The sequence below is a fragment of the Procambarus clarkii genome, chromosome 7 (genome assembly GCF_040958095.1).
Source record: "Procambarus clarkii isolate CNS0578487 chromosome 7, FALCON_Pclarkii_2.0, whole genome shotgun sequence".
Lineage (NCBI taxonomy): Eukaryota > Metazoa > Arthropoda > Malacostraca > Decapoda > Cambaridae > Procambarus > Procambarus clarkii.
Window position 1 is genome coordinate 21,197,212 of NC_091156.1, and position 26,567 is coordinate 21,223,778.

The following is a 26,567-nucleotide window of genomic DNA, read 5'->3' on the forward strand; positions in this document are numbered from 1 at the left end:
GGCCTTTGAGAGTTGTATATAAGCCTACTGGGAACCACACCCCAACACCTGATTCCCCCCCTCAAGATGAAGAGTGTCCTTAACCAATTAAGGACCATCAGAAAAGTATGCAAATCTAAACAAATGATTGCAAGGTAAACAAACCATAGAAAACAGGACAGCAAAGTCACCTAGTGGTGAGGTAATTATCATTTGGGGAAGGGAGTGTCTAAAAGAGTCACCAAAGATCCACTAGAAAATGCCTTTCATTACATTCAACACTGGTTTCCTGGGAGGGTTCATAATGGTGGCTCCTTGGTTTTTGTCATGGAGAGAGGGAGAAGGAACAAAAAACAAAAAAACAAAAAACGGAGTGGGGGGGGGGGGGGGGAGAGAAACAGTGCCAAGTCAACTGATCCAAGACCTCACAAGCCCAGAGCAGACAAAACACCTAAGAAAGCAATTGCTTTTGGACCACCAAAACTCCCAAACTTAAATATTTGGTCAAGGTATTCAAGTACAGTATCAGGAGTGAGCACTAAGCACTTGGAAGCTATATGAGGATGAGGATTTCAGATAGGACAGAGGAAAGGAATGGTGCCCAACTACTTTGAGAGTTGGGGATTGAATGCAGACCCAAAAAAAAGCAAGACCATCTCTACTATCCAGTAAAAGTGGTTGGGCAAATATTTGCCCAAGACATAAAAATCTTAGAATCATGGGCCTGAAGGCAGACCATAAACCGGTCTAAACTTGACATGGGACAAAGGGTCTCCAGAACAAGGAACTAAACACACTGGTTGCACAACCGGAGGGGCCGTCCCTCCCCACCTCTCCATGCACCACTAGTGGCATGGAGGTAATGCAAAATGGTTGCAACTGGAAAAAAAATGCCACCCTCCCCCCAGCCAAACCAACAGTGTAAAAATCAAAGGACCCCTAGGAAACCAACCATCCCATCCTTAACCACCACTAGAAAATCCGAAAGGGCCAACAAACTCATAACCTTTAAGAAAACCCAAACTGAAGGAGCAACAGAAAACAGAGAGAAACTTAAACTTTATCCAAAAACTAGGATGGCTCAGAGAAGCACGAGGTGAAATAATGCCATAGGGAATGTGTGAAATAAGGCCTGTGAAAATTTAACATGGAATGGCAGCTGCAGTGACCCCACCAATGCTGAATAATACAAGGTGAAAGTTTACATCATGAGAAGCCCATCCACAAATAACCTAGACAAAAATGATAAAACCTTTGGGTGAAAGGTTGAACAGTGAATGGTGAACAGGTGACAGAAAGAGAGAAAGATGGAAGGAGCACCAAGAAACCCTATACTGCCACTGGAAAGAAATTCCTGATTGAGACACCGAAAGATTAACCACGTGTGGAAAAAAACCCAGTTCAGACAATGGACCCAATGGGCCGGAAACTACAGACGAGGGACCCAACAGGGAAACTCTGCTGTCTGTAAAGAACAACATCTTTACAACTTACAATCTGGTAAATTTGCCAGATTCTTTACTGAACAGTCTGTAAAGAATCTGGAGCAACAACTGAACCAAAGAGAGATTAAGAAACTCCCACCAACACTAGTCCAACGAAAGGCATCCACAGTGTTATGATGCCGTTTTGTTCATATCTTTCCCGAATTCAATATTAATTTTTCCAACCCCCTTGTACCTTCTCGACAGCCCAGTGGTCATTTTGTTTCCAACAGGGAGCGTGCAAGTTGCACAGTTTGGAAAAATTTTAGTTTTAGAAATTCTAGAGGATGTTGCTGTTACAAACCTTGTCTCCTGTAGAGACAAGTGATTTTGGGGATAGAGATTTTGGTGGAGACAAACTATGTAACAATTTACCCAAGAGAGAATGCTACATAAAAAGAGTAAAGTATACATTTCCTGAAAGAAACCTGCAGCTGGGAGGTTTAGTGTTGCTGATATAACTGCCAAGGAAATTAGTACCTTGAGTTGGAGATTTATTGTGGAGTATGGGAATCTTTTGTGAAGGAAAAATGGACTCATTTATATAACTAACCTACTAAGGGAGTAGAGTTAAATGAGTAATTAGAGTTTGAGCAGGAATGATTGTACCTGGATGGGGTTCTGGGAGTATATAATATTAATGTATATACAGTATAATGACTGTTCTTACAATAAAAATAATGGCTCTAGTACAAAACATCTTGGCGTATTGTTTACAAATTAAACTATTTGGAGTATTCCAACTGTGGATACATAATCACAAAGGTAAACTGGGAATACAAAACCACAGTCATTTCAAATGGAGTTATGAAATCACAAAGGTATTCCAACTGGGGGCATAACTGGCCGAACTCTCGGTGTTCAAGAGAACTCGTCCAACAGCCTGGTTGACCAACCAGGAGGGTCCGACCTGGTTGTGGGGTTGATTCCCAGAACCTCCACAAGGTTCCATCAATACGACAGTTGAGAGACGGGACTAAAGAGCCAAAGCTCAACCACTGCAGCACATCTAGGCTAGTACAAGGTTCCAAGGATACAAAACCACCACGGCAGTCCAACTGGGGATATAGAACCACCACGGCAGTCCAACTGGGGATACAGAACCACCACGGCAGTCCAACTGGGGATACAGAACCACCACGGCAGTCCAACTGGGGATACAGAACCACCACCGCAGTCCAACGGGGGATACAGAACCACCACGGCAGTCCAACGGGGGATACAGAACCACCAAGGCATTCCAACGGGTGATACAGAACCACCAAGGCATTCCAACGGGTGATACAGAACCACCAAGGCATTCCAACTGGTGATGCAAAACCATAAAAGGCATTTCAACTCAAAATTAATATGTAAAATATTCCATCATGCATGTGTGTATCATTTTACATATAGTACATAATATCTTTATTACTATTAAGTGTATTAAAAACCTACCTCAAGGGTGCGAGCATAGGGATTGCTGATAGTTCGGATTATTTCTGGCCGTGGGTTTTGATAACCTGAGAATGGCTGTCGGTCGTTGCTACCTCCATCATCAACCTCCCTGAAACAATTTTTTTTTTAATTAGAAAAACTTTAAAAACACTGAATATATTGCTTAAATATTGAGTTATTATCTTCTCCAACTGTGCTGCTATATACAGTGTGTTCAGAGAAATGTAAAGATGCAGGACTGCAGAGATGTATTGATAGAGATGTATGTATTGAATACAGAGATGTATTCATATTGACTACGTGGTCAATATGAACACTTGACCTGCTAGACTCTTGCAGGTCGGTGTTTAGTCCTCAACATATGATACCAACACCAGTTAACTTTACATTAGACTAACATAATCAAAACTTACAATACATTCAACAGATCCTACTTAATGTAAGGGAGAGATTATTCATCTTTTTTGGCAAGCACATTCAATAAATGACTAGTTATACACTATTCCAGAAATAATTTAACTCCAGTTCTGAAGAACTTAGATTCCATTTATTAATCTGAAAAAAGCAACATGTCTTTAAAAAAGGTAAATCCAGCTTACCATTTACTCGTTATTTTCAGCCGTGCAGCATTTGCAACAGCAGACACGGGCAAAGAAATAACCTCTCTCTCGGAGGAACATGAAAGTTTATTACTGCGGTACTGCCTAATTCTTGGTGAGGACGACGGGCTCACCATAGCCCGTGCTACTTGCAACTTTTGGCTCCCAGGAGCTGAATCTAAACCAACAATAATACCAACCGGAACGGCGAGTGCGCTGAGATTGAAGAGCTGGGGGTGGGGGAAGAAGAGCTGGGGGAAAGAAGAGCTGGGGGGGAAGAGAAGAGCTGGGGGGAAGAGAAGAGCTGGGGGGAAGAGAAGAGCTGGGGGGGAAGAGAAGAGCTGGGGGGGGGGGAAGAGAAGAGCTGGGGGGGAGAAGAGAAGAGCTGGGGGGGAAGAGAAGAGCTGGGGGGGAAGAGAAGAGCTGGGGGGGAAGAGAAGAGCTGGGGGGGAAGAGAAGAGCTGGGGGGGAAGAGAAGAGCTGGGGGGGAAGAGAAGAGCTGGGGGGGAAGAGAAGAGCTGGGGGGGAGAAGAGAAGAGCTGGGGGGGAGAAGAGAAGAGCTGGGGGGGAGAAGAGAAGAGCTGGGGGGGAAGAGAAGAGCTGGGGGGGAAGAGAAGAGCTGGGGGGGAAGAGAAGAGCTGGGGGGGAAGAGAAGAGCTGGGGGGAAAGAGGAGCTGGGGAGGGGGAAAGAGAAGAGCTGGGGGGGGGAAGAGAAGAGCTGGGGGGAAAGAGAAGAGCTGGGGGGGAAAGAGAAGAGCTGGGGGGGAAAGAGAAGAGCTGGGGGGGAAAGAGAAGAGCTGGGGGGGAAAGAGAAGAGCTGGGGGGGAAAGAGAAGAGCTGGGGGGGAAAGAGAAGAGCTGGGGGGGGAAAGAGAAGAGCTGGGGGGGGAAAGAGAAGAGCTGGGGGGGGGAAAGAGAAGAGCTGGGGGGGGGGAAAGAGAAGACCTGGGGATGGGGGGAAAGAGAAGACCTGGGGGGGGGAAGAGAAGAGCTGGGGGAGGGGAAAGAGAAGAGCTGGGGGGGGGAAAGAGAAGAGCTGGGGGGGGGAAAGAGAAGAGCTGGGGGGGAAAGAGAAGAGCTGGGGGGAAAGAGAAGAGCTGGGGGGAAAGAGAAGAGCTGGGGGGGGAAGAGAAGAGCTGGGGGGGAAGAGAAGAGCTGGGGGGGAAGAGAAGAGCTGGGGGGGGGAAGAGAAGAGCTGGGGGGGGGAAGAGAAGAGCTGGGGGGGGAAGAGAAGAGCTGGGGGGGGAAGAGAAGAGCTGGGGGGGGAAGAGAAGAGCTGGGGGGGGGAAAGAGAAGAGCTGGGGGGGGGGAAAGAGAAGAGCTGGGGGGGGGGAAAGAGAAGAGCTGGGGGGGGGAAAGAGAAGAGCTGGGGGGGGGAAAGAGAAGAGCTGGGGGGGGAAGAGAAGAGCTGGGGGGGGAGAGAAGAGCTGGGGGGGGAAGAGAAGAGCTGGGGGGGAAGAGAAGAGCTGGGGGGGAAGAGAAGAGCTGGGGGGGGAAGAGAAGAGCTGGGGGGGGAAAGAGAAGAGCTGGGGGGGGAAGAGAAGAGCTGGGGGGGGGGGAAAGAGAAGAGCTGGGGGGGGGGGAAAGAGAAGAGCTGGGGGGGGGGAAGAGAAGAGCTGGGGGGGAAAGAGAAGAGCTGGGGGGGGAAAGAGAAGAGCTGGGGGGGGAAAGAGAAGAGCTGGGGGGGAAAGAGACGAGCTGGGGGGGAAAGAGACGAGCTGGGGGGGGGAAAGAGAAGAGCTGGGGGGGGGGGAAGAGAAGAGCTGGGGGGGGGGAAGAGAAGAGCTGGGGGGGGGGAAGAGAAGGACTGGGGGGGGAGGGGAAGGATGATAATAAGATATACCAATATCACGGAGATGAACAAAAATCACGATCTATGGTATTCTCAAAGAAGTTAGGTAATTATCAGGAGAAAGTGCTGAGACGAGTATACGAGTACGAGTATACAGCACTTTGAAAATGAGAATATGGAGCTGGGGTATGAGGGCGGGACGAAGGGACCGTGTTCGACCACTTAGACCATCGGGATCCAAGACGCGAAGACGACGTCGCTTGACTGACCAGCTCATGCAGGTCAGTGTTCAATCCCCGACCGTCCAAGTGGCTGGGCACCATTCCCTTTCCCCCGTCCCATCCCAATCCTGACCCCTTCCTAGTGCTATATAGTCTTAATGGCTTGGCGCTTTCCCCCCTGATAAGATGGGATGAGACTTACCTACTCCGTTTGTCTTTGTCTTTCTGCATGAAGACATAGACGGCGAAGAGCACCATAAACACGAGGACACAGGCGACGGTGGCGCCACCAGCAATGGACGCAGTCTCCAGCAACACCCTCTCCCGCGCGGGAAGGTACGACCCGTCCAAGTCCTTGAACTCACACCGCTGACCCATGAACCCCTCAGCACACCTAGAAATAAAGATCATCATATTAGTCAATTGTGGCTGTGAGAAATCCCAGGGTAATCCGGAATGTTAATACGTCATTACTGTGACGTCCTCACACAAGATAAATAGGGTTGGGAGGGGACGTAATGTCCCCGAATTTACCTGAAGTGATCTTCAGGTACCATTTCTCTAGTGGCCTCGACTGCGACAAGAAGCCAGCGGCTTGTTAAAGTTTGCTGGTTCATTTCAACCTAATATTTTTTTCTGGATGGATTTGTCTTGGCATTTACAGCTTCGGTAGGTAGAAGATTCCATAAGGGATTTACAACCTTATGGGTGAAAAAGCATCACCTGTTTTCCATCTACATTGTGTCATGTTGAGCTTGGAACTGTTGCTTCTTGCTCGTGTTACATCTCACCTTTTAAAGAAGAGGTCTGAATCAACATCCTCAAAACTGTTCAGTATTTTAAAAAGTTCTGATGAGATCCGCCGTGTCACTTCTGGTTTGCCGCGTCCTTACTCCTGTGGCCCTCACACGTGACTGGTATGAGTCCACTTAGTGCTGGATGCCTTTAGACGTAGCGTTGTAGTTTCTCCAGACCAGACGTGTCCTGAGGACCCCTCATCTCCATGCTTGGATACAAATGGGGGGGGGGGGGTACACCCCCCCCCAGAGATTTGTACAGTTGAATAACACCTTTTTCTTCAAGCTACAGCTTTCTTAGATTTTCTTTTACTGTAGCTTCCATTTGTTGTGGCACTTTCAATGACTGCTGGATGAAAGAAAACAAATGGGCGGGGGGGGGGGGGAGGTTAGAGAAAAGACGAAATGGAAGAGTAGCCCTAATTGGTGGCGAGTGAGTAGATGTATTCATTGTTCAACTCTGCGGTAGATCCATACAACTACCTCATATTCACTTCCAAGGTCAGACAAATATATTTGATGGTAAAAAATGCTTTTGAAAAAAAAGAGCAAAATTGAGTGAGTTATTTGAGTGGTGACCCAAGAAGAGTCCTCAGTGTAAGACACCACGGTGACAGATTGGGGCCATGGGTTTCCTTCACACCGGCATACCTGTATGGACAGGGTTTGCAGAGTTCTACTGCCCGAGCCCGGCACGAGGCCAAGCTCGCCTTGTGACAACTTGGCCCACCAGGTTGTTGCTATAGCGGCCCGCAGGCCCACATAACCACTACAGTCTGGTGGATACGTGGCACTTCTAACAAGAACTTGTGTGTATCTTGAAGACATCCACCTCTGGTCCAGCAATATTTCTTATGCTCGCTGGGAGGATGTTGAACAGCCGCGGACCTCTGATGTTTATACAGTGTTCTCTGATTGTGCCTATGGCACCTCTGCTCTTCACTGGTTCTATTCTGCATTTCTTTCCGTATCTTTCGCTCCAGTAAGTTATTCTCCGGTGTAAATTTGGGACCTGGCCTTCAAGTATCTTCCATGTATAACAGGGGCGACAAGAGGTACATGATTGTCCACACGGGGGCGACCAGGGAGGGGTATAGAAGGGTCCACACGGGGGCGACCAGGGAGGGGTATAGAAGGGTCCACACGGGGGCGACCAGGGGGGGGTATAGAAGGGTCCACACGGGGGCGACCAGGGAGGGGTATAGAAGGGTCCAAACGGGGGCGACCAGGGGGGGGGGTATAGAAGGGTCCACACGGGGGCGACCAGGGGGGGAGTATAGAAGGGTCCACACGGGGGCGACCAGGGGGGGGTATAGAAGGGTCCACACGGGGGCGACCAGGGAGGGGTATAGAAGGGTCCAAACGGGGGCGACCAGGGGGGGGGGGTATAGAAGGGTCCACACGGGGGCGACCAGGGGGGGAGTATAGAAGGGTCCACACGGGGGCGACCAGGGGGGGTATAGAAGGGTCCACAAGGGGGGCGACCAGGGGGGGAGTATAGAAGGGTCCACACGGGGGCGACCAGGGGGAGGGGGTATAGAAGGGTCCACACGGGGGCGACCAGGGGGGGGGTATAGAAGGGTCCACACGGGGGCGACCAGGGAGGGGTATAGAAGGGTCCACACGGGGGCGACCAGGGGGGGGTATAGAAGGGTCCACACGGGGGCGACCAGGGAGGGGTATAGAAGGGTCCAAACGGGGGCGACCAGGGGGGGGGTATAGAAGAGTCCACACGGAGGCGACCAGGGGGGGAGTATAGAAGGGTCCACACGGGGGCGACCAGGGGAGGTATAGAAGGGTCCACAAGGGGGCGACCAGGGGGGGGAGTATAGAAGAGTCCACACGGGGGCGACCAGGGGGAGGGGGTATAGAAGGGTCCACACGGGGGCGACCAGGGGGGGGGGTATAGAAGGGTCCACACGGGGGCGACCAGGGAGGGGTATAGAAGGGTCCACACGGGGGCGACCAGGGAGGGGTATAGAAGGGTCCACACGGGGGCGACCAGGGAGGAGTATAGAAGGGTCCACAGGGGGGCGACCAGGGAGGGGTATAGAAGGGTCCACACGGGGGCGACCAGGGAGGGGTATAGAAGGGTCCACACGGGGGCGACCAGGGGGGGTATAAAAGGGTCCACACGGGGGCGACCAGGGGGGGGGTATAGAAGGGTCCACACGGGGGCGACCAGGGGGGGGTATAGAAGGGTCCACACGGGGGCGACCAGGGAGGGGGGTATAGAAGGGTCCACACGGGGGCGACCAGGGGGGGGTACAGAAGGGTCCACACGGGGGCGACCAGGGGTGGGGGTATAGAAGGGTCCACACGGGGGCGACCAGGGGGGGTATAGAAGGGTCCACACGGGGGCGACCAGGGAGGGGTATAGAAGGGTCCACACGGGGGCGACCAGGGGGGGTATAGAAGGGTCCACACGGGGGCGACCAGGGGGGGGGATATAGAAGGGTCCACACGGGGGCGACCAGGGGGGGTATAGAAGGGTCCACACGGGGGCGACCAGGGGGGGGGGGATATAGAAGGGTCCACACGGGGGCGACCAGGGGGGAGTATAGAAGGGTCAACACGGGGGCGACCAGGGGGGGGGGGTATAGAAGGGTCCACTTGGGGGCGACCAGGGGGGGGTATAGAAAGGTCCACACGGGGGCGACCATGGGGGTGGGGGTATAGAAGGGTCCACACGGGGGCGACCAGGGGGGGGTATAGAAGGGTCCACACGGGGGCGACCAGGGAGGGGTATAGAAGGGTCCACACGGGGGCGACCAGGGAGGGGGGGGTATAGAAGGGTCCACACGGGGGCGACCAGGGAGGGGGGTTATAAAAGGGTCCACACGGGGGCGACCAGGAGGGGGGGGTAATAAAAGGGCCCACACGGGGGCGACCAGGGGGGGGGGGTTATAGAAGGGTCCACACGGGGGCGACCAGGGGGGGGGGGGTTATAGAAGGGTCCACACGGGGGCGACCAGGGGGGGGGGGGTTATAGAAGGGTCCACACGGGGGCGACCAGGGGGGGGGGGTTATAGAAGGGTCCACACGGGGGCGACCAGGGGGGGGGGTTATAGAAGGGTCCACACGGGGGCGACCAGGGGGGGGGGGTTATAGAAGGGTCCACACGGGGGCGACCAGGGGTGGGGGGGGATATAAAAGGGTCATAAGAACATAAGAACAAAGGCAACTGCAGAAGGCCTATTGGCCCATACGAGGCAGCTCCTATTCTATAACCACCCAATCCCACTCATATACTTGTCCAACCCGTGCTTGAAACAATCGAGGGACCCCACCTCCACAATGTTACGCGGCAATTGGTTCCACAAATCAACAACCCTGTTACTGAACCAGTATTTACCCAAGTCTTTCCTAAATCTAAACTTATCCAATTTATATCCATTGTTTCGTGTTCTGTCCTGTGTTGATACTTTTAATACCCTATTAATATCCCCCCGGTTATGTCCATTCATCCACTTGTAAACCTCTATCATGTCACCCCTAACTCTTCGCCTTTCCAGTGAATGCAACTTAAGCTTTGTTAATCTTTCTTCATATGAAAGATTTCTAATTTGGGGAATTAACTTAGTCATCCTACGCTGGACACGTTCAAGTGAATTTATATCCATTCTATAATATGGCGACCAAAACTGAACTGCATAATCTAAATGGGGCCTAACTAGAGCAAGATATAGCTTGAGAACCACACCAGGTGTCTTGTTACTAACGCTGCGATTAATAAATCCAAGTGTCCGATTTGCCTTATTACGAACATTTATGCATTGATCCTTTTGTTTTAAATTCTTACTAATCATAACTCCCAGATCCCTTTCGCAATCCGACTTCGCAATCACAACACCATCTAGCTCGTATCTTGTAACTCTATCATCATTACCTAACCTCAGAACTTTACATTTATCAGCATTAAACTGCATCTGCCAATCCTTTGACCATTTCAAAACCCTATCTAGATCAACTTGAAGTGATAGTGAGTCCTCCTCCGAATTAATTTCCCTACCGATTTTCGTATCATCGGCAAATTTGCAAATGTTGCTACTCAAACCTGAATCTAAATCATTTATATATATTATAAACAACAGAGGTCCCAGGACAGAGCCTTGAGGCACTCCCCTTACAACATTTTCCCACTCTGACTTGATTCCATTTATACTAACTCTCTGTTTCCTTTGGTATAGCCATGCCCTAATCCAGCTTAATATAGCACCCCCAATACCATGAGACTATTTTTTTAATCAGTCTTTCATGTGGCACTGTATCAAAAGCTTTGCTAAAGTCAAGGTATACAACATCGCAATCCTTACCACTATCAACTGCCTCAACAATGCTAGAATAAAAAGATAACAAATTTGTTAAACATGAACGGCCATTTATAAAACCATGTTGCGACTCAATTATTAATTTATGTTTTTCAAGATGAAGACGAATTTTATTTGCTATTATAGATTCGAGTAACTTTCCCACAATAGACGTTAGGCTAATTGGTCGATAGTTAGACGCAAGTGATCTATCTCCTTTCTTAAAAACTGGTATCACATTAGCAACTTTCCAAAACTCTGGCACTCTGCCTGACTCTATTGATTTATTAAATATGGTTGACAGTGGGTCACAAAGCTCCTCTTTGCATTCTTTAAGCACCCTGGCAAACACTTCATCCGGCCCTGGGGATTTGTTTGGTTTGAGTTTTACTATTTGTTTAAGAACATCCTCCCTGGTAACTGCTAAACTCGTCAACCTGTCCTCGTCCCCACCCACATAGACTTGTTCGGCTGAAGGCATATTGTTAAGTTCCTCTTTAGTAAATACAGATACAAAATATTTATTAAAAATACTACTCATCTCTTCATCACTATCTGTTATTTGACCTGTCTCAGTTTTTAATGGACCTATCCTTTCCCTAGTTTTTAATGGACCTATCCTTAGACTCTAGTGGGAGCCCTGAGGACAGAGTTGGACTCTCTGCGGGAGGAGGTGCGTCAGCTTAAAAAACAACGAGAAGTAACGAAGGAGGAGACCAGCAGTAAAGGGACCTCGTCTTGGAGAGTTGCGAAAGACAGGGGCCTTAAGAAGACTTTGATAAAGCCGCCTTCAAACGCCATAGCAACTTCAAATTCATTTGACGTTTTGGAGGACGAGTGCTGTGGAGAGACTGTGGATCGCGCAAAAGGGAAAGCAACGAAGAGAAAGGAAGCGCAGGCCCCTCAGAAAGTAAAGGAAGTACCTAAGCAAACATTAGTTGTGGGAGATTCCCAGATAAGGTATTTGGATAGAACGTTTTGTGCTAGAGATAGGGGGAACAGGTTAAGGGTTTGCTATCCCGGAGCTGGCATTGGTGATATTATAAACAACATGAATGATATTATGGCTGGTAATGGGAACAATCCCATTATTTGCATTAGCGTGGGAGGAAATGATGTTGGTCGAGTCAGGAGTGAGGAACTGATTCAGAGGTATAAAACAGCCATAGAGTTAGTTAGGAGCAAGGGAGGAATCCCGATCATATGTGGCATTCTTCCAAGAAAGGGAGTGGGAAATGAATGGATATCGAGGGCACTTGGTGTCAATTGCCGGCTGGAAAGATATTGCAAATCAAATGCAATATCTTTCATAGACAACTGGGAACACTTCTATGGAAGAAATGAAATGTATGCTCGTGATGGGGTGCATCTATCGAGAGCTGGGGTTGTTGCTGTTGCGAACTCGCTAGAAGAAGTGGTTAGAGGTGTTTGTTTGGGTTTAAACTGTTAGTAGATAGAGGTATGGGAATTGATTTGGAGGAAGGAGGTAATAAAAGTATGTGTTTGTGGGAGAAAGGAATTGGCAAAACGATCAGGGAAAGAGAAGGTCCGCAAAATAACAATTCACTTAGGGTATATTACACTAACAGTAGAAGTCTAAGAAATAAAATTAACGAATTAAATGCTCTTGTCTGCACAGAAAAAATAGATATTATTGCACTTACCGAAACGTGGATGAATGTAGAAAATAGAGAACTATTAGCTGAATATCAAATATATGGATTTAAACTATTTCACACAGATAGATATATTAGACGAGGAGGTGGAGTAGCCATATATGTTAGGGACAATTTGAAATGTAGTCTCAAAGAGGGAATCAAAACAGAGCCACACTCAGAAACTATTTGGATTGAATTAAACGAAAAAGCTAATAATATTATAATAGGAGTAATATATAGGCCTCCAAATTTAGACAGAATGGAAGCAAAGCATCTATGGGATGAAATATCTAGAGCATCTAGATCTAACAGTATTTATGTCATGGGTGACTTTAATTTTAGCGGAATAAACTGGTTGAACAAATCAGGGAATAGTGAAGCAGAAGATTTTCTAGAATTAATTGACGATTGCTTTCTTACGCAACACATTAAGGAACCAACACGGGAAAATAATATTTTAGATTTAGTGTTAACTAACAGGGAAACGCAAATTAATGACATCGAAATAGGGAGTGAGCTAGGGAGCAGTGATCACAAAGAAATCAGATTTAGCATAGAATGGAATAGACCAGTAGGAGAAAATTCTGTTAAAGTGCCAGATTTTCGAAAAGCTGATTTTAATAGCCTAAGAAATTTTTTGGGTCAAATTGATTGGAAAGGCTTGGGTATGGGGTGTGGGCCGGTCTTGGAGCGAGACATGAACCCAGCGATAGGTGACTTAAATGGGGATTTCGATGTGGATTCAATATATAATAAACCCTCAAAAATTGAGGGTTTTGAAATGGTCAAAGGATTGGCAGATGCAGTTTAATGCTGATAAATGTAAAGTTCTGAGGTTAGGTAATGATGATAGAGTTACAAGATACGAGCTAGATGGTGTTGTGATTGCGAAGTCGGATTGCGTAAGGGATCTGGGAGTTGTGATTAGTAAGAATTTAAAGCAAAAGGATCAATGCATAAATGTTCGTAATAAGGCAAATCGGACACTTGGATTTGTTAATCGCAGCGTTGGTAACGGGACACCTGGTGTGGTTCTCAAGCTATATCTTGCTCTAGTTAGGCCCCATTTAGATTATGCAGTTCAGTTTTGGTCGCCATATTATAGAATGGATATAAATTCACTTGAACGTGTCCAGCGTAGGATGACTAAGTTAATTCCCCAAATTAGAAATCTTTCATATGAAGAAAGATTAACAAAGCTTAAGTTGCATTCACTGGAAAGGCGAAGAGTTAGGGGTGACATGATAGAGGTTTACAAGTGGATGAATGGACATAACCGGGGGGATATTAATAGGGTATTAAAAGTATCAACACAGGACAGAACACGAAACAATGGATATAAATTGGATAAGTTTAGATTTAGGAAAGACTTGGGTAAATACTGGTTCAGTAACAGGGTTGTTGATTTGTGGAACCAATTGCCGCGTAACATTGTGGAGGTGGGGTCCCTCGATTGTTTCAAGCACGGGTTGGACAAGTATATGAGTGGGATTGGGTGGTTATAGAATAGGAGCTGCCTCGTATGGGCTAATAGGCCTTCTGCAGTTACCTTTGTTCTTATGTTCTTATGTTCTTATAACTTATTTAAGAATATTCTAAACAAAGCACAGGAACGTAGTATACCATACAAATTGAATAGATCGTATACTAATGACCCAAAGTGGATTACAAAGAATTTGAAGAACCTTATAGGTAAAAAGAGAGCTTGGTACAAAAGGATTAAAAATGGGGAGGTCACTTTAGAACAGGAATTCGTACAACTGGTTAGAAATGTTAAAAAAGAGATAAGGAAAGCAAAAAGAAACTATGAAGTTCGCATAGCAGGGCAAGCAAAGACAAATCCTAAAGGGTTTTTTCAGTTATATCGTACTAAGACTAGGGAAAGGATAGGTCCATTAAAAACTGAGACAGGTCAAATAACAGATAGTGATGAAGAGATGAGTAGTATTTTTAATAAATATTTTGTATCTGTATTTACTAAAGAAGAACTTAACAATATGCCTTCAGCCGAACAAGTCTATGTGGGTGGGGACGAGGACAGGTTGACGAGTTTAGCAGTTACCAGGGAGGATGTTCTTAAACAAATAGTAAAACTCAAACCAAACAAATCCCCAGGGCCGGATGAAGTGTTTGCTAGGGTGCTTAAAGAATGCAAAGAGGAGCTTTGTGACCCACTGTCAACCATATTTAATAAATCAATAGAGTCAGGCAGAGTGCCAGAGTTTTGGAAAGTTGCTAATGTGATACCAGTTTTTAAGAAAGGAGATAGATCACTTGCGTCTAACTATCGACCAATTAGCCTAACGTCTATTGTGGGAAAATTACTCGAATCTATAATAGCAAATAAAATTCGTCTTCATCTTGAAAAACATAAATTAATAATTGAGTCGCAACATGGTTTTATAAATGGCCGTTCATGTTTAACAAATTTGTTATCTTTTTATTCTAGCATTGTTGAGGCAGTTGATAGTGGTAAGGATTGCGATGTTGTATACCTTGACTTTAGCAAAGCTTTTGATACAGTGCCACATGAAAGACTGATTAAAAAAATAGAGTCTCATGGTATTGGGGGTGCTATATTAAGCTGGATTAGGGCATGGCTATACCACAGGAAACAGAGAGTTAGTATAAATGGAATCAAGTCAGAGTGGGAAAATGTTGTAAGTGGAGTGCCTCAAGGCTCTGTCCTGGGACCTCTGTTGTTTATAATATATATAAATGATTTAGATTCAGGTTTGAGTAGCAACATTTGCAAATTTGCCGATGATACGAAAATCGGTAGGGAAATTAATTCGGAGGAGGACTCACTATCACTTCAAGTTGATCTAGATAGGGTTTTGAAATGGTCAAAGGATTGGCAGATGCAGTTTAATGCTGATAAATGTAAAGTTCTGAGGTTAGGTAATAATGATAGAGTTACAAGATACGAGCTAGATGGTGTTGTGATTGCGAAGTCGGATTGCGAAAGGGATCTGGGAGTTATGATTAGTAAGAATTTAAAACAAAAGGATCAATGCATAAATGTTCGTAATAAGGCAAATCGGACACTTGGATTTATTAATCGCAGCGTTAGTAACAAGACACCTGGTGTGGTTCTCAAGCTATATCTTGCTCTAGTTAGGCCCCATTTAGATTATGCAGTTCAGTTTTGGTCGCCATATTATAGAATGGATATAAATTCACTTGAACGTGTCCAGCGTAGGATGACTAAGTTAATTCCCCAAATTAGAAATCTTTCATATGAAGAAAGATTAACAAAGCTTAAGTTGCATTCACTGGAAAGGCGAAGAGTTAGGGGTGACATGATAGAGGTTTACAAGTGGATGAATGGACATAACCGGGGGGATATTAATAGGGTGTTGAAAGTGTCAACACAGGACAGAACACGAAACAATGGATATAAATTGGATAAGTTTAGATTTAGGAAAGACTTGGGTAAATACTGGTTCAGTAACAGGGTTGTTGATTTGTGGAACCAATTGCCGCGTAACATTGTGGAGGTGGGGTCCCTCGATTGTTTCAAGCACGGGTTGGACAAGTATATGAGTGGGATTGGGTGGTTATAGAATAGGAGCTGCCTCGTATGGGCCAATAGGCCTTCTGCAGTTACCTTTGTTCTTATGTTCTTATGTAGTCTTAGTACGATATAACTGAAAAAACCCTTTAGGATTTGTCTTTGCTTGCCCTGCTATGCGAACTTCATAGTTTCTTTTTGCTTTCCTTATCTCTTTTTTAACATTTCTAACCAGTTGTACGAATTCCTGTTCTAAAGTGACCTCCCCATTTTTAATCCTTTTGTACCAAGCTCTCTTTTTACCTATAAGGTTCTTCAAATTCTTTGTTATCCACTTTGGGTCATTAGTATTCGATCTATTCAATTTGTATGGTCCACACGGGGGCGACCAGGGGAGGGTATAGAAGGGTCCACACGGGGGCGACCAGGGGGGATATAGAAGGGTCCACACGGGGGCGACCAGGGGGCGTACAGAAGCGTCCACACGGGGGCGACCAGGGGGGGATATAGAAGGGTCCACACGGGGGCGACCAGGGGGCTATAGAAAGGTCCACACGGGGGCGACCAGGGGGGGGGGGATATAAGAACATAAGAACAAAGGTAACTGCAGAAGGCTTATTGGCCCATACGAGGCAGCTCCTATCTATAACCACCCAATCCCACTCATACTTGTCCAACCCGCGCTTGAAACAATCGAGGGACCCCACCACCACGTTACGCGGCAATTGGTTCCACAAATTGACTAAGGATGACTAAGTTAAATCCCCAAATTAGAAATCTTTCATATGAAGAAAGATTAACAAAGCTTAAGTTGCATTCACTGGAAAGGCGAAGAGTTAGGGGTGACATGATAGAGGTTTACAAGTGGATGAATGGACATAACCGGGGGGATATTAATAGGGTATTAAAAGTATCAACACAGGACAGAACACGAAACAATGGATATAAATTGGATAAGTTTAGATTTAGGAAAGACTTGGGTAAATACTGGTTCAGTAACAGGGTTGTTGAGTTGTGGAACCAATTGCCGCGTAACATTGTGGAGGTGGGGTCCCTCGATTGTTTCAAGCACGGGTTGGACAAGTATATGAGTGGGATTGGGTGGTTATAGAATAGGAGCTGCCTCGTATGGGCCAATAGGCCTTCTGCAGTTACCTTTGTTCTTATGTTCTTAAATCAACAACCCTGTTACTGAACCAGTATTTACCCAAGTCTTTCCTAAATCTAAACTTATCCAATTTATACCCATTGTTGCGTGTTCTGTCTTGTGTTGATATTTTTAATACCATATTAATATCCCCCCTGTTATGTCCATTCATCCACTTGTAAACCTCTATCATGTCACCCCTAACTCTTCGCCTTTCCAGTGAATGCAAATTAAGCTTTGTTAATCTTTCTTCATATGAAAGATTTCTAATTTGGGGAATTAACTTAGTCATCCTATGTTGGACACGTTCAAGTGAATTTATATCCATTCTATAATACGGCGACCAAAACTGAACTGCTTAATCTAAATGGGGCCTAACCAGAGCAAGATATAGCTTAAGAACCACACCAGGTGTCTTGTTACTAACGCTTCGATTAATAAATCCCAGTGTCCTATTCGCCTTATTACGAACATTCATGCATTGATCCTTTTGTTTTAAATTCTTACTAATCATAACTCCCAGATCCCTTTCGCAATCCGACTTCGCAATCTCAACACCATCTAGCCCGTATCTTGTAACTATCATCATTACCTAGCCTCAGAACTTTACATTTATCAGCATTAAACTGCATTTGCCAATCCTTTGACCATTTCAAAACCCTATCTAGATCAACTTGAAGTGATAGTGAGTCCTCCTCCGAATTAATTTCCCTACCGATTTTCGTATCATCGGCAAATTTGCAAATGTTGCTACTCAAACCTGAATCTAAATCATTTATATTTATTATAAACAACAGTACCTCAGGTCCCAGGACAGAGCCCTGAGGTACTTCACTAACAACATTATCCCACTCTGACTTAACCCCATTTACACTAACTCTGTTTCCTTTGGAATAGCCATGCCCTAATCCAAGTTAATATAGCACCCCCAATACCATGAGCTATTTTTTAGTCTTTCATGTGGCACTGTATCAAAAGCTTTGCTAAAGTCAAGGTACACAACATCACAATCCTTACCACTATCAACTGCCTCAATTATGCTGGAATAAAAAGTTAGCACATTTGTTAAACATGAACGGCCATTTGTAAAACCATGTTGCGACTCATTTATTAATTTATGTTTTTCAAGATGGAGACGAATTGTATTTGCCATTATTGATTCAAGTAACTTTCCCACAATAGACGTTAATCTAATTGGCCGATAGTTTGACGCAAGTGATCTATCTCCTTTCTTAAAAATTGGTACCACATTAGCTACCTTCCATGACTCTGGCACTCTGCCTGACTATTGATTTATTAAATATGGTAGACAGTGGCTCGGAAAGCTCCTCTTTGCAATCTTTAAGCACCCTGGCAAACACTTCATCCGGCCCTGGGGATTTGTTTGGTTTTTCTAATTGTTTAATTACATCCTCCCTGGTAACTGCTAAACTAGTCAACCTGTCCTCATCCCTACCCAAAGACTTGTTCGGCTGAAGGCATATTGTTAAGTTCTTCTTTAGTAAATACAGATATAAAATATTTGTTAAAAATACTACTCATCTTCCTGTCATTATCCGTTATTTGACCTGTCTCAGATTTTAATGGACCTATCCTTTCCCTAGTCTTAGTTCGATATAACTGAAAAAACCCTTTAGGATTTGACTTTGCTTGCTCTGCTATGCGAACTTCATAGTTTCTTTTTGCTTTCCTAATCTCTTTTTTAACATTTCTAACCAGTTGTATGAATTCCTGTTCTAACCTGACTTCCCCATTCTTAATCCTTTTGTACCAAGCTCTCTTTTTACCTATAAGGTTCTTTAAATTATTTGTTATCTACTTTGGGTCATTAGTATTCGATCTATTCAATTTGTATGGTATACTACGTTCCTGCGCTTTGTTTAGAATATTCTTAAATAAGTTATATATTAAATCCACATCGAAATCCCCTTTTACGTCACCTATCGCTGGGTTCATGTCTCGCTCTAAGACCGGCACACACCCCATACCCAAGACTTTCCAATCTATTTGACCCAAAAAAATTCTAAGGCTATTAAAATCAGCTTTTCGAAAATCTGGCACTTTAACAGAATTTTCTCCTACAGGTCTATTCCATTCTATGCTAAATCTGATTACTTTGTGATCACTGTTCCCTAGCTCACTCCCTATTTCGATGTCATTAATTTGTGTTTCCCTGTTAGTTAACACAATCTAAAATCTAAATCCACACGGGGGCGACCAGGGGGGGGGGTATAGAAGGGTCCACACGGGGGCGGCCAGGGGGGGGGTATAGAAGGGTCCACACGGGGGCGACCAGGGGGGGGGTATAGAAGGGTCCACACGGGGGCGGCCAGGGGGGGGGATATAGAAGGGTCCACACGGGGGCGGCCAGGGGGGGGGGGGGGGGTATAGAAGGGTCCACACGGGGGCGACCAGGGGGGGGGGGTATAGAAGGGTCCACACGGGGGCGACCAGGGGAGGGGGGGATATAGAAGGGTCCACACGGGGGCGACCAAGGGGGGGGGGGTATAGAAGGGTCCACACGGGGGCGACCAGGGGGGGGGGATATAGAAGGGTCCACACGGGGGCGACCAGGGGGGGGGGGGGATATAGAAGGGTCCACATGGGGGCGACCAGGGGGGGGGTATAGAAGGGTCCACACGGGGGCGACCAGGGGGATGGGGGGAATAGAAGGGTCCACACGGGGGCGACCAGGGGGGGTATAGAAGGGTCCACACGGGGGCGACCAGGAGGGGGGATATAGAAGGGTCCATACGGGGGCGACCAAGGGGGGGGGGATATAGAAGGGTCCACACGGGGGCGACCAGGGGGGGTATAGAAGGGTCCACACGGGGGCGACCAGGGGGGGGAAATAGAAGGGTCCAGACGGGGGCGACCAGGGGGGGGGGGTATAGAAGGGTCCACACGGGGGCGACCAGGGGGGGGATATAGAAGGGTCCACACGGGGGCGACCAGGGGGGGGATATAGAAGGGTCCACACGGGGGCGACCAGGGGGGGGATATAGAAGGGTCCACACGGGGGCGACCAGGGGGGGGGGATATAGAAGGGTCCACACGGGGGCGACCATGGGGGGGGATATAGAAGGGTCCACACGGGGGCGACCAGGAAGGGGGATATAGAAGGGTCCACACGGGGGCGACCAGGGGGGGGGATATAGAAGGGTCCACACGCGGGCGACCAGGGGGGGGATATAGAAGGGTCCACACGGGGGCGACCAGAGGGGGGGGATATAGAAGGGTCCACACGGGGGCGACCAGGAAGGGGGATATAGAAGGGTCCACACGGGGGCGACCAGGGGGGAGGGATATAGAAGGATCCACACGGGGGCGACCAAGGGGGGGGAGGGATATAGAAGGGTCCACACGGGGGCGACCAGGGGGGGGGGATATAGAAGGGTCCACACGGGGGCGACCAGGGGGAGGGATATAGAAGGGTCCACACGGGGGCGACCAGGGGGGGGATATAGAAGGGTCCACACGGGGGCGACCAGGGGGGGGGGGATATAGAAGGGTCCACACGGGGGCGACCAGGGGGGGGATATAGAAAGGTCCACACGGGGGCGACCAGGGGGGGGGGGGATATAGAAGGGTCCACACGGGGGCGACCAGGGGGGAGGGATATAGAAGGGTCCACACGGGGGCGACCAGGGGGGGGATATAGAAGGGTCCACACGGGGGCGACCAGGGGGGAGGGATATAGAAGGGTCCACACGGGGGCGACCAAGGGGGGGGGAGGGATATAGAAGGGTCCACACGGGGGCGACCAGGGGGGAGGGATATAGAAGGGTCCACACGGGGGCGACCAAGGGGGGGGGATATAGAAGGGTCCACACGGGGGCGACCAGGGGGGAGGGATATAGAAGGGTCCACACGGGGGCGACCAGGGGGAGGGATATAGAAGGGTCCACACGGGGGCGACCAGGGGGGAGGGATATAGAAGGGTCCACACGGGGGCGACCAGGGGGTGGGATATAGAAGGGTCCACACGGGGGCGACCAGGGGGGAGGGATATAGAAGGGTCCACACGGGGGCGACCAGGGGGGGGGGATATAGAAGGGTCCACACGGGGGCGACCAGGGGGGAGGGATATAGAAGGGTCCACACGGGGGCGACCAGGGGGGGGGGATATAGAAGGGTCCACACGGGGGCGACCAGGGGGGAGGGATATAGAAGGGTCCACACGGGGGCGACCAGGGGGGGGATATAGAAGGGTCCACACGGGGGCGACCAGGGGGGGGGATATAGAAGGGTCCACACGGGGGCGACCAGGGGGGAGGGATATAGAAGGGTCCACACGGGGGCGACCAGGGGGGAGGGATATAGAAGGGTCCACACGGGGGCGACCAGGGGGGGGATATAGAAGGGTCCACACGGGGGCGACCACGGGGGGGGGGATATAGAAGGGTCCACACGGGGGCGACCAAGGGGAAGGGGGATATAGAAGGGTCCACACGGGGGCGACCAAGGGGAAGGGGGATATAGAAGGGTCCACACTGGGGCGGGGAGTGACCATGAGGTCCACTGGTCCTCGCTAGGAACTGTGGTTCATCAACAAGGACACAATGTGCAGGAGATGGTGGTTGGCCAGAGTGCGGAAGTGCCCAGCCCATGTGACACACAGCAGTGCTACACTCTACAATAAGCCAAACAGAATAACAGGAAATTTCAATGTAACGTAAGTAGAGATCCAGCCCAGGTGGACACCGGAGTCCACCGTGTGTCCTCTCCCTCGCCGTCTTACCTTCTCCACTTGAACCCTGTCTAAGTAGTGATTGATGATTGATGAAGATTAAGCCACCCAAGAGGTGGCACGGGCATGAATAGCCCGTAAGTGGTGGCCCTTTTGAGCCATTACCAGTATTAAGAGCTGATACTGGAGATCTGTGGAGGTGCGACTGCACCCTGCGTGACGGGAGATGTCTCACGTGTATAAGTAGTATTAGTATTATAATAATATATGCAGATGGTGTGGACAGGGTGTGGGGGGAGGGAGGGGAAGGGGGGGTAGGAGAAAGGGGTTCCCTTGGGGGGGAGGGAGGGGGGAGGTGTGTGTACCCAGACAGGATAATGGTGTAAGCGTACATCACAGGGCGGCACCCCTACAGGCTGGTCAGAGGAAGGAAATACCGGTGGGGAGGGGGAGGGGGGTGAGGTGTTCCATTCACAGGGTGGAGGCTGCTGCTGCTCCACTCACCGCTCCCTACAACCACCCGACACTGTATCACCCTCATATTTACAACCCTCGCCTATAACCAAACTTTGGTGAAGAAAGTAGCAACTTTGCAATTGCATTAGTTATAGTCAACTTAAATATCAAGTTTTCAATTTTAATGACAAATCTGGAATGTAATAATGTTGACCACACACGCGGGTTGCTCAGGTCCAGAGCGCGCACGAGCGCGTACATACGCGAGGCCAGGGTGGGGGGGGGGGGTCAGATCAACCATCCCCCCGGCCTCATAATATTGTGTAAGGTTACTGTGGCCAGGTACTGGTATACCTGCTCCCTCCACCACTCTGGATACCATCAGTATACCCAGTCATCTCCACCGTTATCAACGCCGCCTCGCCCACCGCCCGCCGGATGCTGGCAAGTCTCCAGCTGGGTCCTTCTCGCCCACATAACATCACAAGTGAAACACATGTGTCGCGCCAGTCACACTTGGCACTGGTACCTTCCCGAGGTACCGTCATATATGACTGTCGGGATGCATACCATCACTGGCGGTGTCCCGCCACAAGAGCACAAAGCTGCTCCCTACCGTCAAACCGAGGCCTGCGCCACGTGGACCCACCGAACACGCCTACCAGTTCATTCACAAGTGTGAACAGTTTAGCGGAGCCAAAGTGGTAAGCTGGTCATTGAGCAGCCCCGCTCCCTTTCCCAGTAATATACTACACTATTTATACTCCACCTTTATCACACCGCTGACATTGTGAATGAGTTGGCGGGAAAGACAAGGTAGGGGGGGGGGGGGTGGGGGGGGGGGTGGGGGGGGTGGGGGGGGTGGGGGGGGTGGGGGTGTGTGTGTGTGTGTGTGTGTGTGTGTGTGTGTGTGTGTGTGTGTGTGTGTGTGTGTGTGTGTGTGTGTGTGTGTGTGTGTGTGTGTGTGTGTGTGTTTGTTTGTTTATACGGGTGTGGCAAGATGGCTGCCCCAGGCGCCAGTTGACACCCACCACACCACCACAAGCTGGACGGTCACCACACCAGGAGGCTCCACTGGTATGATCAAGGTGGTAGTTCACAGTTGATGCTGTAGTTGACCTGTGCCAGAGGGGAGGAGGTGATGGAAGAGACCAGTGAGCAGCAGCGAGGCTTCATCAGTACACCGGTCAGCGTGTAGTGTTGCTGTGTAGTAGCCGCCCACCTGCAGGTTGTCTCCCTCGTGCTCCAGGGGCCCTCTCCCTCGTGCTCCAGGGGCCCTCTCCCTCGTGCTCCAGGGGCCCTCCTCCCTCGTGTTCCAGGGACCCTCCCCGTTCCTCATGCTCCAGGCCCCTCCCTCTTGTTCCAGGGGCCCTCCCTCGGAGGCTAGGCTTGGTGTCGCAGTTAGGCCCGTGAAAACTACAGGCCAATTTCCCTCCTCGAAGTACCAGGTAAAATATTCGAAAAAATTATCAGAGACTTGTGAAGTACATGGAAGAGGAAGGGAAGTATAACACCAGGCAGCATGGGTTTAGAAACCGCAGAGGGGCCCATACAGCTATAGCCCTAATCTACCAGCATATAGCAGAGGGGCCCATACAGCTATAGCCCTGATCTACCAGCATATAGCAGAGGGGCCCATACAGCTATAGCCCTGATCTACCAGCATATAGCAGAGGGGCCCATACAGCTATAGCCCTGATCTACCAGCATATAGCAGAGGGGCCCATACAGCTATAGCCCTGATCTACCAGCATATTGCAGAGGGGCCCATACAGCTATAGCCCTGATCTACCAGCATATAGCAGAGGGGCCCATACAGCTATAGCCCTGATCTACCAGCATATTGCAGAGGGGCCCATACAGCTATAGCCCTGATCTACCAGCATATAGCAGAGGGGCCCATACAGCTATAGCCCTGATCTACCAGCATATAGCAGAGGGGCCCATACAGCTATAGCCCTGATCTACCAGCATATAGCAGAGGGGCCCATACAGCTATAGCCCTGATCTACCAGCATATAGCAGAGGGGCCCATACAGCTATAGCCCTGATCTACCAGCATATAGCAGAGGGCCCATATAGCTATAGCCCTGATCTACCAGCATATAGCAGAGGGGCCCATACAGCTATAGCCCTGATCTACCAGCATATAGCAGAGGGGCCCATACAGCTATAGCCCTGATCTACCAGCATATAGCAGAGGGGCCCATACAGCTATAGCCCTGATCTACCAGCATATAGCAGAGGGGCCCATACAGCTATAGCCCTGATCTACCAGCATATAGCAGAGGGGCCCATACAGCTATAGCCCTGATCTACCAGCATATAGCAGAGGGGCCCATACAGCTATAGCCCTGATCTACCAGCATATTGCAGAGGGGCCCATACAGCTATAGCCCTGATCTACCAGCATATAGCAGAGGGGCCCATACAGCTATAGCCCTGATCTACCAGCATATAGCAGAGGGGTCCATACAGCTATAACCCTGATCTACCAGCATATAGCAGAGGGGCCCATACAGCTATAGCCCTGATCTACCAGCATATAGCAGAGGGGCCCATACAGCTATAGCCCTGATCTACCAGCATATAGCAGAGGGGCCCATACAGCTATAGCCCTGATCTACCAGCATATTGCAAAGGGGCCCATACAGCTATAGCCCTGATCTACCAGCATATAGCAGAGGGGCCCATACAGCTATAGCCCTGATCTACCAGCATATAGCAGAGGGGCCCATACAGCTATAGCCCTGATCTACCAGCATATAGCAGAGGGGCCCATACAGCTATAGCCCTGATCTACCAGCATATAGCAGAGGGCCCATACAGCTATAGCCCTGATCTACCAGCATATTGCAGAGGGGCCCATACAGCTATAGCCCTGATCTACCAGCATATAGCAGAGGGGCCCATACAGCTATAGCCCTGATCTACCAGCAGAGGGGCCCATACAGCTATAGCCCTGATCTACCAGCATATAGCCAACGCAGTGTCGAAAAAAGATCAGTGTACTATAGTGCTTAGGGACGTCTGGAAAGCCTTCGACAAAGTGTGGCACACAGGCCTAAAATATAAGATATCTGAACTAGGACTTCCTGTGAGATTTACTGCTACTCTCTGCAGCTTTATAGACAACAGAACTGCTAGGCTTAATATCGGCAGCTACTTGGCTGACGTAATAGAACTGAAAAGTGGAGTACCACAAGGAAGCTGCCTCTCCCCCACTATTCAACATATATACAGCTGACCTACCCCAACCCCAACATGGAGAATACATCACATACGCTGACGATGTCACCCAAATAATTTGCCAACCGGGACCATCAAAGCCGCTACTAGCCGACAAGATCAAGGCAGCAACTGAACTCATAAACAACTTTGAGAAGCAATGGAAAATTAGCACCAACAAACAAAAGTTTTAGATAATACACATTGCGAGAAGAAACCCGGACCCCATCATCCTTGACAACCATGCGATCCAATATGCGGAGGTAGGCAGAATACTGGGACTTATGATAAATAGAACAGGGATACAAATTCATGTAAGGGACCGACTAAACAAAGCCAAAGCAGCCTTAGGAAAATTGAGACGATCCCGAAGCCTCAGTACTAACATTCAGATCCACCTATATAAGGCTCTAGTTCGGCCGCATCTAGAGTATCCCCCAGTACCACTACACACCATAAAGAAAACTAACATGCAGAAACTGCAAGCAGTGCAAAATAAGGCGCTAAGGAGAGCAGCAAAACACCGTCCATAAGAACAAAGGTAACTGCAGAAGGCCTATTGGCCCATACGAGGCAGCTCCTATCTATAACCACCCAATCCCACTCATACTTGTCCAACCCGCGCTTGAAACAATCGAGGGACCCCACCTCCACCACGTTACGCGGCAATTGGTTCCACAAATCAACAACCCTGTTACTGAACCAGTATTTACCCAAGTCTTTCCTAAATCTAAACTTATCCAATTTATACCCATTGTTTCGTGTTCTGTCTTGTGTTGATACTTTTAATACCCTATTAATATCCCCTTTGTTATGTCCATTCACCCACTTGTAAACCTCTATCATGTCACCCCTAACTCTTCGCCTTTCCAGTGAATGCAACTTAAACTTTGTTAATCTTTCTTCATATGAAAGATTTCTAATTTGGGGAATTAACTTAGTCATCCTACGCTGGACACGTTCAAGTGAATTTATATCCATTCTATAATATGGCGACCAAAACTGAACTGCATAATCTAAATGGGGCCTAACTAGAGCAAGATATAGCTTGAGAACCACACCAGGTGTCTTGTTACTAACGCTGCGATTAATAAATCCAAGTGTCCGATTTGCCTTATTACGAACATTTATGCATTGATCCTTTTGTTTTAAATTCTTACTAATCATAACTCCCAGATCCCTTTCGCAATCCGACTTCGCAATCTCAACACCATCTAGCTCGTATCTTGTAACTATCATCATTACCTAGCCTCAGA

The 26,567-nt window shown here is 48.5% G+C and overlaps 1 protein-coding gene across 2 annotated transcripts in view; it reads right to left on the reverse strand.

The window, feature by feature from the left end:
• LOC123761405 (uncharacterized) overlaps window positions 1–26,567 on the reverse strand; it is a 237,511-nt gene that overhangs the window by 4,414 nt on the left and 206,530 nt on the right. For both annotated transcript variants that reach the window (XM_045747423.2, XM_045747424.2), the window contains exons 4-5: window positions 5,714–5,905; window positions 2,901–3,009 (exon numbers count right to left, since the gene is read on the reverse strand). In XM_045747423.2, coding sequence (XP_045603379.2) covers window positions 2,901–3,009; window positions 5,714–5,905 — 301 coding nt within the window. The remainder of the gene's footprint in view (window positions 1–2,900; window positions 3,010–5,713; window positions 5,906–26,567) is intronic.